The 19,596-nt window shown below is 35.6% G+C and overlaps 1 protein-coding gene across 1 annotated transcript in view; it reads left to right on the top strand.

The window, feature by feature from the left end:
• The window catches only part of STAU2 (staufen double-stranded RNA binding protein 2), a 441,622-nt gene that overhangs the window by 205,277 nt on the left and 216,749 nt on the right, over positions 1–19,596 (top strand). Inside the window, 1 exon segment of the mRNA XM_043978079.1 lies at positions 2,774–2,905. Coding sequence (XP_043834014.1) covers positions 2,774–2,905 — 132 coding nt within the window.

Genomic DNA, 19,596 nt, shown 5'->3' with positions numbered 1-19,596 from the left:
TACCCAAAATAGAAGAGTGGATATAAACAAGGGTAAGGTTGAATAGAGGATTCACAACCAGAGGTTAAAGTGATGCCTACAGTTGTCTCAGAATTAGTTGTTCATTATTTCAGTTTCTACTTACACTGTATTTGGAGCCTCCATAAGAAATGCATTTTCACCTTCTTTTGTACTCTCAAATGAACCTGGAAGCAGTATGGAATAGGAAAAAGGGCATGTCACATGTGAAAGCTCCCCAAGAGCTATTATTTCAGCCCTTTTGATTTAAGTTTATTAACTTAAAACTTTTTAGTTAATAAATTAAATACAAACTTGACAAAGTTAGATTTTGTTGTGAGATTTCTAGAACTTCATATTTTGGTTTATACTTCTTCAAGAAACAATTCTTTGAGAGATTTGGGCCCATTAAAATAACATTTTTTTCCTGAGGTGCTGAGGTATATAGATGATTTCTTCTAGTCTGATTGTCACATAAGATTTTGCATTTTATGTCGAGCTTGTCTTTTTGACAAAATACTTTCTGTCTTAACAGCCTAATAATTAGATTTATATTTTTTAAAATTTAGTATGATCAGAGAATAGCAATATATCAGAAGTGGAAAGAAAGAAATGGACTAAAAGAAATTTTGGTTCATACTTTTCCTTTCCTGCTTTTAAAAATTACTAGAACTGAATCTTTAACTTATTTGTTTATTTAGATTTTGGAAATGGATTTTTTCTGAATAAACAAAATTCTTTTTTTGGTGGCTTCATTGACTGGTTGCCATTAAGAAAAAGAACAGTGCTATTGTAGTATTTTCACTTTGTTGACCATTCATGAAATTGTTTTACCATCTTCACTCTGGCTTTCTTAAATTTGAAGACTTCAAGAAAGTTTTCTTTGAACTCCAAACATTTTAAAAAATCTGATCTAAAATTTAGACATCTATTAGAAATATAAAACTTATTTGGCTTCATAAAAAATAAAACAAACCTCTGTCTATGGAATATATTGAGTACCTTTTTGATGGAGGAACTCCGAATTTTTCTTAAGCAGGCTTCTATTTTATGGGTATTCGTAAACATTCTAGTTAAGCAGAGGCATTTGGCCATGCTTTTTAAATGTTTTCACACTGAATTCATATTGCTTTTTTTCCCCCCCTCCAGAAGTCCCAGTGGATTCATTATAACATTCAGCAACCTTATCAAAGTAAAAGGCTTTTTGTATAAACTATTTAAGCAATGTTTTCATTTATTTTAATTGAATGTGGAAGTAAAATATCTAGAGATAATTTGCTCATTTTTATCTGTCAGAAAAAGAGTAAATTTGAATGTAATGAAATGGATCCAATTACTTATATTAGCCATTAGATAAACAGAAAAAAATCTCTGATGACATTGGTTGAGTGTTCTATTCCCAAAGCTAATTTTGGAAAGATTTTTTAAAAATGTTAATCTTTGATAGAGAACAGAAGAATATCCAAAACCTGGTTTCATAGATTTTAGAAATGTTAGGATTTTAATTTATTTATGTATCACAAGATAATTTTCCCTTTTCATTTTTTTATATGATAGCTAATTCTGTGACATTTATTACAAATACTAAATTATTTAACTGGTAAATTGTGTTTTAGGACTTTTTCATATTCCTTAATTTATTTGGACATATTAATTAAAATAATATGTGAAGCTTAAAATATACCTCCCATATTTATATTAACTCTTCCCAAGTAGCAAAATAATTGAAGCTTGTTTCAAAATAAGTTACCATTACTTAAATAAAAAACTTATTGTTAAAACAGTGAATTTGTGAGCTTTATCAAAAGATTTTACTCTTGAAATTTACACATATACAATGTTGATTTAATTTCTAATATTAAATAATGAATCATTTCTTGTCAGTGAATGAATTAATTTTTGTGATTCAGTTAGGATTTTTTTGGTTAATTTAGTTTTTTAGGTTGGTATTGAGGTAGTGTGATGTAGTGCTTAAAGAGCTGGCCTTGGAGTCACGGCCACTTGGGTTCAAGTTTTGTTGCTGAGATATATAGGCTACATGACCTTGAGAAAGTTGCTTAATCTCATAATGTCTCAGACAACTCACTAAAATTCTAATTTGTGACTCATTTACTAATTTTCCTAAGTGGAGGGCATTTTCTACACCTATGAAATCACAGGTTTGTATCTTTTACCAACCCCATCCTTTCTGCCCCGCCCCCCAGTAAATGAATAAATGTATGCCTATATTGTTGTCTTGGCTTAAAAGGGCTAATGCATCTCAAAAATTGTCTAACTTTACAATGTGGAAACTTAGTGATTTATATTGCTATCTCGAAATTTTTATTTACTGACAAATATATCAATACTTATTATTTTGCACATATGAGATGTGCACATAAATCCATGAAACATATAGAAACTCCAAAAGGTTTCTTTTTTAGTAAAAATGACAGGAATTTACTTGAGGAACTATAGTAACTCAAAATTTGAAATGTACATTAAACACCTTATGAATTGCATGAGAGCACTGGCCTAGAATTTAATTGTAGGTCAGTTCTTTAGCAGCTTAATTTTAGGTCAGTCTTTAAACCTTACTTTACTCATCCCAAATATAAGAGTATTTGGATTAGATGATCTCTTAAGCTCTATTCATCTCTAAGATAAAATTCTATGAATTTTAGAGATTTCAAAAACTGAACATAATTCTAATGGAATAATTTCAGATCTTATTATGTAGGGATGTTAAGAAGTTATGCTTTTTAATAGTTACTATTATTTCTTTTCATTTTACCAGGTTAAGGTTGGCAGTGCAGTTGCTACTGGAATAGGTCTCAGTAAGAAGATAGCTAAAAGAAATGCAGCAGAGGCAATGTTGTTACATCTTGGATACAAAACCTCCACTCCTGTTCAAGAACAACTTGAAAAGGTGAGAGTTAAGCTTAAATACCCACATTCTGTTCTATTTTGTAGATTACAAAAGGTATTATAGATAATTCCTGACCTTTGGTCTTAGATAATTCTGTTGTGGTAGTGAGGTAGACTTAATGATAACTTTTTTGAGGCATGTATATTTTTATATGTATTATTAAAAATAGAAGCTACAGGTTTAAACCAAAACCTAATTACAAATCATAGAGATTTGTTAAAACTGAAATCAATTATTACTTTCTATTCATTTAGGAATAGTCTCTTAGGGTAAGTTTCTTCCTTTCCTTTCCTTTCCTTTCCTTTCCTTTCCTTTCCTTTCCTTTCCTTTCCTTTCCTTTCCTTTCCTTTCCTTTCCTTTCCTTTCCTTTCCTTTCCTTTCCTTTCCTTTCCTGTCCTGTCCTGTCCTGTCCTGTCCTGTCCTGTCCTGTCCTGTCCTGTCCTGTCCTGTCCTGTCCTGTCCTGTCCTGTCCTGTCCTGTCCTGTCCTGTCCTGTCCTTTCCTTTCCTTTCCTTTCCTTTCCTTTCCTTTCCTTTCCTTTCCTTTCCTTTCCTTTCCTTTCCTTTCCTTTCCTTTCCTTTCCTTTCCTTTCCTTTCCTTTCCTTTCCTTTCCTTTCCTTTCCTTTGGCAATTGGGGTTAAGTGACTTGCCCAGGGTCACACAACTAGTAAGTGTCAAGTGTCTGAGGCCAGATTTGAACTCAGGTACTCCTGACTCCAGGGCTGGTGCTCTATCCATTGTGCCACCTAGCTGCCCTGAGTTTCTACTTATTTGTGGTGGAAATATCATATGTAATAAAAATTTTGATGCTTTAATGTCTTGATGGGCCTATGAGTTTATTAACATAGGTACTACATAGGTTGAAATTTCAATCCTTTTACATTTGTTATCCTCTTTGACTTTTGTCCATGTCTTTGTACAACTCTAAGATAGAAAGTTATTTAAAAGGTGAAAAATTAAGTAAAATTCATTTTAGTTTTTGTATTGCACAATGCTGGTTTCCTTTCCTTTTTTTTGTTTCCTTTCTAAATGGAATTGACTTGCTGTTTTTACTGTGAAAACCCAGTCTTAGGCTATTAAATTTTTCTCATAAGTCCAGAGATTTGTTCCAGTGTTGTTAGCCTGAATTCTGGAACCCAGCTGAAAACTTTTGAAATAAAAGGCCGGGATTATCCCTTTAGGGCATGCATATATTGGACAGACACTCTATAAAGTAATTTTTCTATTTATTTTAAACTTGAAGGTAAACTAAAAGGGTGTTGTTGTTTTTTCTTCCAAGAGCCTTGTTCATGGTTCCTTATTTCTTCTGTGGCACTTAATGACATCACTAACACCTCCCTCTATTGCAAGAGAAAAACAGAACCCCGAACTCAGGTCTTGGCATGTAAACAAGATACAACCAATTAAAGTTTACTTAATCTTAAAATTTTTTCATTATTAATTTTGCTATCTGTACAGATAAACAAATACTTTTTTATTAAACTGTTTAAATGACTGAAAGATTCATATTGCTTTTAACTGAGCTTAACAATCATTAAAAGTAAAAGTTTTCATGTTTGGGTAATTTTACCACTTAAGAATTCTATTTCAGAGATATTTTTAGGTACTGAAGGTACAGATGCTTGAGTTTTAGAGGACAAAGTAAGAAATAGAATCACCTTTTAAGTAAGAATCTGTTGTTCTTTATATTTTATGGTGTTAATATTTTTAGAAAATTAATTTTCGTTCCCAAAGAATTATTTTCCTAAATACTATCCCTAGAGAGTTCAGTTCTGTTTTTCTTACCTAGTCTGCCAATGATTTCCTTTCTTTTAAATATATTTGTAATATGAAACCTAACATGTGTTAAGATTTTTGTTGCTCTTACATTGTATATGTTATTTCAACTTTACACATTTATATCAAATTTAAATTGTGATGTAAAAATGAATGTTAAAATATGACCCTTCAAAAAACACCTGTGACTTTTTAAAAAATTCCCCAAAGTAAACATAGATTCTTCTATCTAACCTCCTAAGTCTCAGTTTTATTTTTGCTCTTGAGAAAAACTGAATAACATAAGCAAATGTGGTAAAATGAGATTATCTTTTCTACCTCTGTATTAAATACTTATTATTACTGTTATCTCTTCACTCTTTTTAAAAGGCAGTATGATGTAGTAGAACAACAATGTACTTGGAGTCACAGAATCTGGAGATGAGTCCATTTTCCATGCCTTACTAGCCATGTGACCTTGGTAAAGACACTTAAATTCATTGAGCCTCAGCTTTTACATACATGAAATGGTAATAATACTAGTTGCAGCTTCAGCCCGACTAGATGGTTGCAAAGATCAATATTATTCCATTTAACAAGTAAATACTAAGTGCCTACTCTTTGCTAGGCACTATGCTGTACTGGACATACAAAACTAGAGTAACATTTGACCTCAAGAAGTTACATTCCATTATGCAGTAGAGATGAAAGATACACAATATATACACAGAAAAATGTAAAATAGTTAGAAGAGGGCAACTATACTAATATAGTGGGGATCAGGGAAGGCTTGATGGAGACTGAGCTGAACACTGAAGAAAGATAAGGATTTTAAAAAGCAGAGATGAGAAAGGAGCATGTTTTAGGCCTGAGGGGCAACGTACAAATATATGGAGGTGAAAGATGAAATGTCAAAGATATACAAGTCCAAGGGAACAGATAGTAGACCATCTTTTCTAGAACAGAGTGTGTGAAGGGTGTGTTGTGAAATAAAACTAAAAAAATAGTTTGGAATCTCATTGTGGAGGACATGAAAAACCAGCCTGAGGGGTCTGTATATTATCCTACAGGCAATAAGGAGTCACAGAAGGAATTTGAGCAGGGAAATGACATGACCCCTGAGACCCAGGCCATCTTTTCCAGTACTGGTTACATCTTCTCTCATGCCCCCTGATACACAAGTCCTAGAGGGTGAGTTAGCATATGCCTTACTCCTGTTGCTGCTTCCAGATTCTCCTTTTCTCACCTTCACTCAGCAATTTATCCTCTTCTGAGGTTCACTCTATCCAGATATATCACCCAATCTAGATCCTGATGGCAGTTGTCTGCTGACCTTCAGGTTCTCCTCCTTCCTTTTTCAAGAAGTTCACTCATACTAGAGTATTTCAAAATATACCCTTATGTGCCCTGAGTTATCCTAGCCTCTAAGTTCTTCATTCTTCTAAGCTTATATGATCTATGTCAGCCAACCATACACAGGGACAGACACCCATGAACATTCTGTTACTCACACGTGTTCCACTCCCATGATCAAGAATTCTGAAATTCATTTATCTGACCATAATCTTCTATCATTTCATTTCTCCTTATGTTTCATTCCTCCTAAATCTATTTTTCTTCCTCACCATGACTTCTAGTCCCTCTAGCCCTCAGTATTCTCCCATGCTATCACACCTGCTCTGGCTTTACTTCTCTCTTATAGTTTACAGTTCAAAATTACACCATCTTCTACTCTTGAATTCCTGGCCCCTTTCTTCTGTTGCCAGTTGTGTCTTGCCAAATGCAACCCTAGGTTACTCTTGCCATCATCTTCCTTTGCTACTGTTTACTTAACTTCTCAGCTGTGAGCTTGAAAGTCACGCAATGTTTATATCAATGGAGCCTTCATGGAATTGAGGAAATTCTTTTTAAAACTCTTCTCTAATTGATTTTATTTTAAATTATATTTTCCTTTGTATATATATATTTTTCAAGACAATGAGGGTTAAGTGACTTGCCCAGGGTCACACAGCTAGCAAGTGTCAAGTGTCTGAGGCCGGATTTGAACTCAGGTCTTCCTGAATCCAAGGCCAGTGCTTTATCCACTATGCCACCTAGCTGCCCTCATATATATATACACATACATATATATATATATATATATATACATACATATATATATATACATATACACACACACACACACATATATATATATATATTTTTTTTTTTGGTGAGGCAATTGGGATTAAGTGACTTGCCCAGGGTCACACAACTAGTAAATATCAAGTGTCTGAGGCTGGATTTGAACTCAGGTCCTCCTGAATCCAGGGCCGGTACTCTATCCACTGTGCCACCTAGCTACCCCCCTCATATATATTTTTAACAAACAAAAGTCTGCTTTCTCTCCCAGTGATTCCAACTTTCCTCCCTCCATTTCATAATAAAAGAAAAACAATACTCCTGTTACAAACATGTAGGCAAGCAAAACAATTTTCTTCCCTGGTCATGTCCAAAAAAAAATCTCATCTGTGATCTGAGTCTGCCTCTTTGTCAGCAGCTTAGTGGCATATTTCATCATTAGCCTTCTCATAATATAGTTGATCATTACATTGCTCAGTCTCTAATTCTTTCAAATTTGCTTGTTTACATTATATTGTTGTTATTGTATAAATTGTTTTCCTGATTCTATTAATTTACTCTGCATCAGTCCATATAAGTCTTCCCATGTTTCTCTGAATCCATCCCCATTCCCATGTAAGGGCTAAAATTCTAGCTATACTATCTAAAATTTAGTGAGTGGTCACCAATAAATTATAAGCTTTAGCAAGAATATTTAAGTGTTTAAGTATTTATTAAAGAGCATTAGGATCAGAGAGAAAGGTAAAAATCTAACTATTTCTAAGAGACCCCATCATCTGACCTGCCATGGCAAGGTCAAGAGACAGAACCCTCCGCCAGTATCTGCTTTCTACTTCATGTCCTCCTCCCAGAAATGGAAGGCTCCTCAAGTTGATTGGCTGGTAGCCTTGATAGACAGTACCCACGAGCAAACGTCACTTCCTGAAGCCAAGGACCTTGACTGTGTGGCTTGCCCTCAGAGGCCTTCTCCTCATGGCGGAGCTTTTCTACAGTGTCTCCAGTAGGTGGCATCATTCTAATCGTTACACCCATTTCTTACAGTATTCCATCATTTTTATGTATTATAGCTTATTTAACCATTCTTCATCTCATGGGCATTCTCTCTTATTCCCATTCTTTGCCACATCAAAAAGATGTATAAATATTTTTTTTACATCCTTAGAGTTTATATTGCTTAAGACTGCTTTGTCTCTTAATCTACCCTCCCTCTTTCCCTCTTCTCCATTTCCCATTTTTCTTTCTTATTTCCCTATTGAATGAAGTGTCTTTCTTTTATTTATTTGTTTGTTTGTTTGTTTGTTTATTTATTTATTTAAATGAAGTGTATTTCTGTATCCAGTTCCCTCTGTGAATATTCTTTCCTCCTTTGGCCAAATGAGATGCGAATGAAGTTCAAATGTTAGCTGTTCCCCCCTCACCCTACCTCCTTGTTTGTATAGATGTCTACTTGTGCATCCTGATTATGTGAGATAATTTCCCCTAACCTTCTCTTCTCCCATACTACTACCTCCTTTCTCTTAGTAGAAGATCTTAACTCATACTTTACTGAAGAAAAATAGAGGTCATTTGTAATAAGCTTCCTACTCTATACCTGAAAACCATGTTTTCTCCTCTATTTTCCAGTCTCTGATGAAGAGCTGACCCTTCTCCTTGCCAAGGCCAAGAGAAATAGTCACACCTTTGTTACTATTCCCTTCTATATTATTTGGAAAATTCCCTCTGTATCATTCTCCCTCCCCACATCTCTAAATTATAGTGTTTCCCAGTGTAGTTTCTTATTCTCCTTTTGCCTACATAACCCAAGTCTCTTCTTTTCCTAACCCCCATTTATCCTTAAAAAGAAACAAAAACCCTTTATTGTATGTCTTCCTTTTTGCAGTTAATTTCTCAAAGCAGCTATCTGCACTCTTTGCCTCCGTTTCCTCTTTATTTGTCTACTTCTTAACCCCTTGAAATCTGGCTCAACTGAAACTATTATCTCCAAAGCTACCAGTCTGATGGCCTTCTTCTCAACCCTCATTCTTTTTGACCTTGCTATATCATTCCAATCAATTGGCCAGTCAGTCAATGGGTCTACAATGTGGTCCCTGCGCTAGTTGATTGGACACCAAGGGAGAAAAAAAAAAGCAGCCTTGCTCTTGCTTACTTTCCTGAGGGGGAATCCACATGTATACTATATACATATACACACATATGTTAACTACCCTCCCCTCCTGGATGAATACGCTATCTTCTTTGCATTTCCTTGGCAATGTTCTCTCTAGTTTCTTCTCCTTTCTGTCTGTTCCTTCTCAGTCTCCATGGCCAAAACTTCATCCATTTCTTGCTCCCTAACTGTAGGTGTACCTCATTGCTTTGTCCTGGGCCTTCTTTTCTTCTCTCTTTATATTCTCTCTGTATCACATTCTTCATCAGTTCTCATAGGTTCAGTTATCTCTAGCCAAATGTATTCCAGTTCTATATATGCAGCCCTAGTCTCTTTCCTGAGCTTCAGTCCTGCATCACACAATGCTTTTTGTACAGCTTTACATGTTCAAAACAGACTTCATTATCTTTTCTTAGAAATCCTTCCTTCTTCTGAACTTCCTTGTTTCTGTTCCATCCCTTCAGGAATTCTGATTTGAAGCTTTGTAATTATCCTCAACTCCTCCCTCTCCCTCATTCCACATAGCCAATTGGTTGCCAAATCTTGTTAATTTTTTTTCCATGGCATATGTCACATCCATCTCTTCTCTCTACTCAGAGAGCCAGGACCCTAGTTCAGACTCTTCTCACCTCTTCCTTTGACTATTATAATAGCCCCCTAATTGGTCTCCCTCCTTCACAGAGCCTTTTTTCCACATAGCTGCCAAAGTGATGTACCTAAAACCAAGATCTAACCCAATTACTTTCCATGCTCAATTAACTACATTGGATCTCTATTATCTCTAAGATATAATACAAACCTGCTTATGTGTCATTTAAGACCCTTCATAACTGTGTTCCGAATTATATTTTGAGTCTTTTTTTTTTTTTTTTAGTGAGGCAATTGGGGTTAAGTGACTTGCCCAGGGTCACACAGCTAGTAAGTGTTAAGTGTCTGAGGCTGGATTCAAACTCAGGTCCTCCTGAATCCAGGGCCAGTGCTCTATCCACTGTGCCACCTAGCTGCCCTTATATTTTGAGTCTTATTATACATTATTTCCTTTTATGCATTCTTCCATTTAGCCACACTTGCCTTCTTGCTCTTTCTTACATACAGCATCCCAACTCTCACCTTTTTGTGTTTGCAAAGGCTGTGCTCCATTTATGAATTACAGTCTTTTATCACTCCTTGTTAAAAACTCCAAGTTTGTTTCAAAACTCAGGTCAATCACTGCATGAAGTATTTTCTTTTTTTTCTTTTATTTTTTTTATGAAGTATTTTCTAATCTTCAGAGTTTCTGTGTTTACCTATCCCATTATCTTTAATTTATTATTATTATTTTTCTATCTATAAAAGATGGCTTCTAGGTCACATTGCTTGGTGATAACATTGCCCTCAATAGGGAGGTTTGGCACAGGTGTGGATTTGGAGGAAAAGATAATGAGTTCTGTTGTGAACATGTTGAGTTTGAGATATTGACAGGATATCCAAGTGGAGATGTCTAGCAGTCAGTGATGTGGAACTGAAATTTAAGAAAAAGATTAGGATGGATATATAAAATTTGGGAATTATCTATGTGAAGATTATAGTTAAAGCTGTAGAAGCAGATGAGATCACTTTTGGAGAGAGCAAGAATAGAAAAGAGAAATGCCTTGGAGAGACAAGTGAAGGAGACTGAAGAATAAATAGATATCTAATAGGAGAACTAGGATAGAGCAGTGTTAAGGAATTCAAGAGAGAAGAGAATTTCCACCAGGAAGGATTGATCAAAAGTGTAAAAAGCTTCAGAGACCAAAGAGGACAGAGACTGAAACATGGTCATCTGATTTAGTCTCAAATAATTTGTAACTTTAGAGAAGAGGATATCAAAATATTGGATATCATGGAAGTAGGACAGCTTTGGGTGATAATGAAATGTGATTGCCACAGTGGATAGCTAATGTAGAGTGGAGACTGATGAACTGGGAATACAAGGTGTTTGATGGCACATCATTTTGAATATTGAAATTGATCATTGTGATGACAGGGATGAGTGGAGATAAAAGTGTGAATCAGGTACTGAATTCCTTGAGAAAGTGCATAGGGTGACCTAGAGGTCTGTAGTTGACAAATAAAAAAATATTTGGACAGAGTGATATAGATGGATAGAGTGAAATTCAGTGGAGGAAAGGTTTCTGAGTGATGGTGGCAAAAGGCTGCGTCTGGAAGTGACGTTAGGAATTAAGGAGGATGGTCTTATTTAGGCTCCTAACCTGGTAAATTGTGGGGTATAAGAGAAAGAGGATCCAATACTGGAGAAATAATCCAGGGCTGAGCTGTCTTATAGAGGGAGTTAAATTTCTTTGACAGTAAGAAAACAGAAAGAGTATGAAAGGAAGATAGCTAGATTCAGGGAAGTTTTGTTTTGCTTTAAAATGATGCAATAAAGGCTATAGAAAGTAGTGACTGGAAAAGACAGGGGTAGGACTAAGTGGGGTAGAGTTAGAAGTGTGCAGAGAGGGTAGAGAGGGGGAGGGTTGCCTTAGAAGATGTCAATTCTGAAATATAGAAATAAGGGGAGCAGGAAATGGGAGTTTATTAGCCATGGAACTGGGTAAATACAAGGTGATCCAGTCAGGAGAACAGGGCGTCAATGGTTATGGCAAGTCAATATGTTTGTTGACTTGACTTGTTGATAATCATCAAGGTTTTGTGGTTAAAATCACTACTGCCAGATGATATCCAATTAGAATGGCTTGTTTTTTGTCCATCTACATTATAGTCCTTCATTATGGGTATTGGCTGTCATCAATGGTAATGGCAATTGGAAGTTGGGTCATATGTTATAGGAGGCTTCTAGTTCTGGGTAACTCCCACTTAGCCTCACCTTCCCCCTTTTCCACAACTCCAGTGAAGAACAAGGGCTGTGGCTAAAGCCAAATTAGAAGTTAATTTTGATGTTGCTTTATTCCTTGGTGTTGGCAGCCAATACTTACTTACTTGGATCCTTAGACTAGAACCACTGGTTTTTAGATACTTTCTGTAGATAGCACATTGTTATAGCACATGTATTTAAGAGCAGAGTAGTTGTTGATTCTGTAAATATCAGCCAAGAGGGATATTTGGGAAGGAAAACCCTTATCCTACTTCTTGAGACGTAATGAGGTTGGGGCCTTCACCCAACTTTGTTTGCAATAACAGAGGGTTTGCAATAACAGGACACTGATTTACATAGTCAGTAGCCTTTCGTCACTTCTCTTTCAGTGGTCCCAATTTACCTAATTTACTTTGGAGGGTGATAATTGAGAGCTAAGTAGGTGGTAATTTCTAAATTATAATCAAACCATATAATCTAGCCAAAGCAGTTTATCACCATAAAATGCTATGCATATGTGTATGTGTGTCAGTTATTATTCCCCCGTTGGAGTGGTAGTCTGAGGAACTCTTCAATTCAACACACTTATTAAGAACTCACTCCATGCAAAGCACCGTCTTAGGCATTCAAGTAGATTAAATGTTTAGGTCATAAACATTCTCTGCCTGCATGAAACTTACTTAGATGGATATAATACATACACAATTATATTTTTAAAAAGAGGTGTATAAAAGTGATGAAAAATGCAAGGCTACTTGAGGTTTCTTAGGGGAAATGTCATACTAAGTATGGTATGAGGAAAGCTTTCATGGAGGAGGTAATTTTTCAGTTGGATTTTAAAAGGTTCCTAATAAAATCTTTCTGCTTCTGCCCTCCTCTGCCCTTCAATCTAACATTCATACTGTTTCCAGACTAATCTTTTTTTGGAGGGGGGTGGGGCAATGAGGGTTAAGTGACTTGTCAGGGTCACATAGCTAGTAAGTGTCAAGTATCTGAGGCCGCATTTGAACTCAGGTCCTCCTGAATCCAGGGTTGGTACTTTATCTAGTGTACCACTTAGCTGTCCCCCTAGACTAACCTTTCTTATGACTAGATCTGGTCATGTCTAAAAATCTGTAGGTAACTATAAGCCAGGAACTGGCTTTCAATTACCTCTAGAGTTAAGATCAAATTTCTTTGACTGTCATTCAAGGCCCTTCATGCTATGATGCTACCCTGACTTTTTATTCTTATCTCGTACTACTCTCTTACATAAACTATATGGTCCATCCAAACTGGACTACTCTCTGTTCCCTAAACATGCCCTGAACTTTCTCGCTTCAATACAATTGCTTCATTCCTAGAATGTTTTCCCTACCACTCTTCGCTCCCAGAATTACTACTTATCTTTTAAAATCTTGTGATATTTCATAACATACAAAAATAAGGTACAAAGGTTTCTTTTTCTTTTTTTTTTTGGGCAGGGCAATGGGGGTTACGTGACTTGCCCAAGGTCACACAGCTAGTAAGTGTCAAGTGTCTGAGGCCGGATTTGAACTCAGGTACTCCTGAATCCAAGGCTGGTGTTTTATCCACTGCACTATCTAGCTGCCCCTCAAAGTTTTCTTTTTAAAGGAGATTAGGGGGTATTTTTCAAGACTACCTTGTGGAATATCTGGCTAGAAGTTTTTCTATCATTTACTTAACAAATTCCTTTTTTAAAAAAATAGTCTTTTCTTAATTCAGGAATTGATTTCAGAATAGAAAATTTAATGACCAGCCTCATTCCTTAAAAACTAGCTGCTACTCTCTTAAATCTGTTGGTTTTCCATAGATTTGCTCAAAATGTTCCACAGTACTCAGAGTAGAATTGGGGAATAATTAACAAAACTTAGATTCTCAAATCAATTTTTGATTTCATCTGCTTGGAAGTTCCCTCCATGAGATGCAAATCACAACCCACCCTTGCTTGCCCATCTTGTGCACCACTTGTCCATATGATCTCATAAATTAGCCACACAGGGTCTGCCCAATGTACTAGAAGCTTTCCTCCTTTTCTTTTCACATTGGTAAGGTGCCAGTAGAGGTATAGGGCTGTCCATCTATAATCTCTTATGGTCACCATATGACTAGCCTGTCTTCTCTTCCTCTTAGACAGCTCTTCAATGACATCTTTTACTACTTTTCTTCTCATTGGTTATGTGTTGCAACCTACTCACACCTACAATGCCCTCTCTGTGGTATTCATTTTTATTTTTTCAGAGACAATTGCATTCCATGTCTCACTATGATATAGCTATACCAGGAGAATGTTAGAATTAAAAAGATGGACCATTACTTTCATGGGAGGCTTGTGGCCAACTTTGCTGTGTGCCAAAGGCAATCCAATCTGCTTTTTTCCTCCAGTCCTATTCTGAGTATAGTTTATCCATTTGGATATACTGTCCATCAACCAATCAACAAGAATTCATTAAATGTTTACTATGTTCCCAGCACTGTGCCAGAATCTGAATTGCTGGATTGTCTGACAATTCCAAATATGCTGGGGATACAAGTTAAAAGAATGAAACAATCTCTACAAAGAAGGAACATTCATTTAAATGGGGAAGACATCAAGTACATATATGAATAAATCCAGCATAAACATAAAGTGAATGAATACAAATATATACAAAGTAGTTCAATACAAGGTAGTTTGGGAAGGAGGGCACTAACAATTGAGGGGATCAGAAAAATTCTCATGCAGAAGATCCTGATGAGCTGTGGGTTTTTTTGTTTGTTTTTTTGGTGAGGCAATTGGGGTTAAGTGACTTGCCCAGGGTCACACAGCTAGTAAGTGTTAAGTGTCTGAGGCTGGATTTGAACTCAGGTCCTCCTGAATCCAGGGCCAGTGCTCTATCCACTGCACCACCTAGCTGCCCCTGAGCTGTGTTTTAAAGAAAGAGAGGAACTCTGTGAGGAGCATTTCAGATATATAGAATGTACATTGGAGTGTCTTGTGTGAAGAACTGAAAGAAGGCCAGTTTGACTGGATTGCAGGGTATTAGAGGACAGTAATGACCACTGAAGGTGGAAAGACAGGTTGAGAACAGGTTGTGAAGTACTTCAAAAGCTTAACAGAGGGCTTTATATTTATTTATCTTGGAGGCAATTGGAAGCCATTGCAGTTTATTGAGTAGGGGAGTTAAATGGTAGTGATCTTAAGAAAAATTTCTTTGAAAACAGCATGTAGGATAGACTGGAATAGTGAGAGACTTGAGACAGAGAATAGTTAGGAGATAATAATGGTTAATAATTTCTGACATTTACATAGTGGTTATTACATGCCAGGATATGTGCTAAGCACTTCATAATTAATTTCATTTGATCCTCACAACAATTCTGGGAAGGAGGTATTATTATTATCCCCATATAGATGGGGAAACTAAGGTAAACAGGGGTTAAGTGACTGGCCAATGTACACAAAACTAGTAAATACCTGAGGCTAGATTTGAACTCAGATCAGAGTTATCTAAACCCAGTACTCTATTCCCTGGGTCACCTAATTGATCATTACAGTAATCTAGTTGAGCAGTGATGATAATATGAGTTAAGGAGGTAGTTATATGAGTGGGAAGAAAGGTCAGATAGAAGAGATTATTATGAAGGTAAGATTTTAGAAATGATTGTATATATGGGGTAAGAAGAGGAGGATAATACTGAGGTTACATACTTCAGAAACTGGAGGTATTTTGGTGCCTTTGACAGAAATGGGTTAGTTTGGAAGAAGGGAGGGCTTTGGGAGAAAAATAATGAGTATAATTTGGGAAATGTTGAATTTCAGATGGAGAATCAAAAAAGGAGTTAGCTGAATGGGTTTTATCATGATATATTTGATTGTTTTATATAAATAACAGTTGCTTTCAGAAATTCAGAGCGCATATTTTCCTTAGGGTAAGGAGTCTATTAGCTAAGGAAAGGAGAAGGGGAAATAGTGATCTTTCATTAATTTGGACTAGAGTATCTGAATTCAGGATTTGCTGCTTTATCAACTTAATTTTTATAGAGATGCTATCTGCTCTATATTCCTTCTTAAGTAACAGCTAAAAATTAATAGCAAAAACATCATCCCAGATATTTCAAATAAATGAAGTTTGACAATGAGAAAGGTGGAATGGAAGAGTAATTTTCTATGAAGGTTTTTTTGTTGTTGTTTTGGATTGATTTCTTCCAACCTAAGTGATTAATTTCTACTTCTTATTATTATACAAATATTTAGTAAAAGATAATTAGATTTTATAATTTTTTAAAAAGTCATATTTCACATATGTCCCACTGGCATCTTATGCTGCACTAATAAAGTCATAGTATTCATAATAAGGAACATGTTAGCCATGCTATACTCTGCCATGGTCAGCCTATATTTAGAGGACTTCATGTAATTCTAGGTTACCACATTTTGAGAAGAATATTGACAAGTTGTAGCCCGTTCAGAGGGAGCGTATCCAACAGGTTGAGAGAACTGGAGACTATACCACATAAAGATTAAAGAAATATTTTTAGCTTTTCTCTGTGAAGAAAATTGGGGAAACATCACCAGCACTATCATCATCATCATCACTATTACCAATACCATTTCCATAGCATTTTAAGATTTGCAAAGCACTTTATCTACATTATCTCATGTGACCCTCTCAAGTCTATTAGGTAGGTAGTATAATTGCTTACACTGAAAATTTAACAACAACAATTCTAATGAGCTGATATGAGCTGTCATCTCCAGCCTATCCCAAGTTTGAGCTGAAAGATAATGAGTTCACTTTTGGACAAATTGAATTTAAGATGCTTATGGCATAGGCAGTTGTCATATCATAGGCAGTTGTCATCATCATTATTATAGGTAATTTACAGAAAAGACTTTCCAAAAGATGGTTTTAAATAAAGTGCTAGGAGTCAGTTCTCTACAGTCAAATAAGTTAAAAATTATTGTTGAAGTCATAATATATCAGAATACAATATTAACATCATATTCTAATTGGGATTTTTTATATCTTGCATAATCATTACAATTGGATGTTTGGGTAACTTCAGTATATCTACATAGTCATTAAGTATCCATGAAGTATTTGAATCACCCCAGATTTTGCCCAATTTAAAATTTTTCCTAGGTTTGACTCATAATATCATCTAAAGAGTGTCCCACTACTCCTGGGGTCATATTTTAATGATTACCTCATATCCTGAACGTCCCAGGAGCCAGATTTCTTTTTAGATTTTATGTCCTATGAAAGTACTGCAATTCATTTTGAACTTTTGGGCCCCTATAATGTTATTATGTGAGTTAGCATTACCTTTAGGTATATTAAGCAGGTGGCCACTACTCCAGGAAACAAAATTAGTGCAAAATTAGATCTTTGGTATTTCACATTATAAGCAATCCTCTAAGCTTATTTCACATTATTTGGAATACTGAAGATGCTTTTAATTCTATTCAGAAAAGTAATGATATAGTAGTTAAAGTGAAATTGATCCATCATTTAAGGAGCTGAAAATATTTATGGCAACTTTTCATTTTATTTGGAACCAAGCCATTTCATAAAATTAGAATAACTTATATGCAAATAATTATAAACTTTAACTATGCTATTAGTAAGATTTTCGTGTTTATTGGTTTTTTCCATTCATATCTTTTAACATTATCACCTAAAAGCAACCTTATTCCAATAATATTAATGTCTTTTTATGCATGATAAGTTAAACAAAAATTATTGCTAATGTTCACAATAATATTCATAATTATCTGTATTTGAGAAGAATAATATTCTAAGTTTGTAGATTTAAATTTGTTACTTATCACTGAACACATAGTCTGTTTTCAGTTTGTAGTTATGATCGATGGTCTACATAACACATATAATACTTTATGCCTAGAAGGCTGTGGGGCAGTTAGTTTTTTTACCTTTCTCCCAATTATCTGTCCCATCTTCACCTTTGATGAAGAGTAATCTGTGAAAGGAAGAGTGTTTAGGTACTAGCATTAGATTAAACTAAGTGCTTAACTTAGCCATTAATGTTCATAAATATAACATTCCACCGTTAAAACTGAAGAATGCTACAAATATACTCCAGTATCCACTATATCCTTAAACAGACCCCTTTCTTTGACCTTGGCAGTACTTCAGCTATTATCCACTCTTTTTTACCCCTTTTACTTCCAGGTTTCTAGAAAGAACATTCTACACTCACTGAACTCCCTTCTACCTCATTCTGTTGAAGTCCCTCAGTTCCTACAAATCTCAACAAAAGATCTCACCTTGGACTGTATTCTCCTTCTCTGGCCTTTAATTCCCCATTAAAGCACTCCTCTCTCTCCTTTTCATACACTTTATCCCTACAGAGAAGGGATGAATCTTGCCACAGTGCAAAAGCCATAATATCCTTCAGGGTCCAACTTAGTTGTTACCTCCCATATGAAAATTTACCTGAATCTTTATCCTTTTCTCTCAGGTGAAAGACTTTGAATTTCAGAGTTGGAAGGGCATAAGAGGCCGTCTGGTCCAGCCCACACTTATTTGCTCAGAGATCTTAAGTAAAAAAGAAACCTCGACTTCTGGAGGCATCCCTTCCCCGTTTTGGATATCTTTGTTAGGAAACTTTTTTCTTAGATTAAGCATAAATTTGCCTCTCTCTAACTTTTACTGATTGCTCCTAATTTTGCCTTCTGGAGCCAATCAGAAAAAAAATATAGTCCTTTTCTTCAAATGAGATAAGATCTGTAAAGTATTTAGCATAATGCCTGGCAAAGAGTAGGGATTTAATAAATGCTTATCTACCCTCCTCCCTTTCTATGTGAAAGTTTTTCAGGACCTACTCCTCATCTTAAATTTCTTATATTGCTTGTCTGGATCTCTCATTTGTACTTATTATCTCACTTTTTCATAGTTATTTGTTTACATGTTAACCTCATTTAGATTGAGAGCAAGGTTTATAAAATCTATATTTTTTAACCTTTTTTGCTTAGCATAGACCCTGGCATTTAGCAGGCAGTTCAGTTCACTTCAGTTATCATTTTAAAAAAATTCAGCTATCATTTATTAAATTTCTACTCTGTACAAGGCACTGTAATAACAAAATGAAAATTAAATGGGAAGGAAGTTTAGAGAATATCTAATCCAATCCCTTCCTTCATAGATGGGAAAACTAAAGACCTAAAGAGAAAATTACCTGCTGCACAATGAATTTAATTATGGCAAAGAAGGGACTTTCTTTTGTCCCTGAAAACTTTGCTTTTTTTAAGGTAGCCCAGGATTTCATTGGCTTTTCAGTTGCCATATCACTGTTTATTTGTCTGAATTTGCAGTACACTAAAGTCTCAGTTCAAGTCCCTTTCCCAGCCCTTTGTAATCTTAGACCCTTCCCTTAGTCCCTCCCAAGTTTATCTTTTTGCTTTTGGGGGTTTTTGTTTGTTTGTTTTGTTTTTGCTTTCATTGGGGCAATGAGGGTTAAGTAACTTGCCCAGGGTCACATAGCTAGTAGGTGTCAAGTGTCTGAGGCTGGATTTGAACTCAGGTCCTCCTGGATCCAGGGCTGGTACTTTATCCACTGTGCCACCTAGCTGCCCCCAGTTTATCTTATTTGTACATGGCTGTTTGCATGTTGTCTCCCCATGAGACTATAAGCTCTTTGAGAGTAGAGTCTGTCTCTTCTATGCAGCATTTAAAGCCAATCACAGTGTGATTCCAGGACTTTCCCATGCACTAGAAATACAAATAAAAGTAGAAAAGAAGAGAGCCCCTGCACTTAACTTCCAGAGCTTACATTCTGATGGGAGAAGACAACACAAAAAAGAATGAAAAGTGTTTGAGTCTGGGGCAGGCAC

Source organism: Dromiciops gliroides, chromosome 1 (genome assembly GCF_019393635.1).
Source record: "Dromiciops gliroides isolate mDroGli1 chromosome 1, mDroGli1.pri, whole genome shotgun sequence".
In the NCBI taxonomy this organism is placed as follows: Eukaryota; Metazoa; Chordata; class Mammalia; order Microbiotheria; family Microbiotheriidae; genus Dromiciops; species Dromiciops gliroides.
Note: the sequence above shows the minus strand (reverse complement) of the source record. Positions and strands in the feature narration are given on the sequence as shown.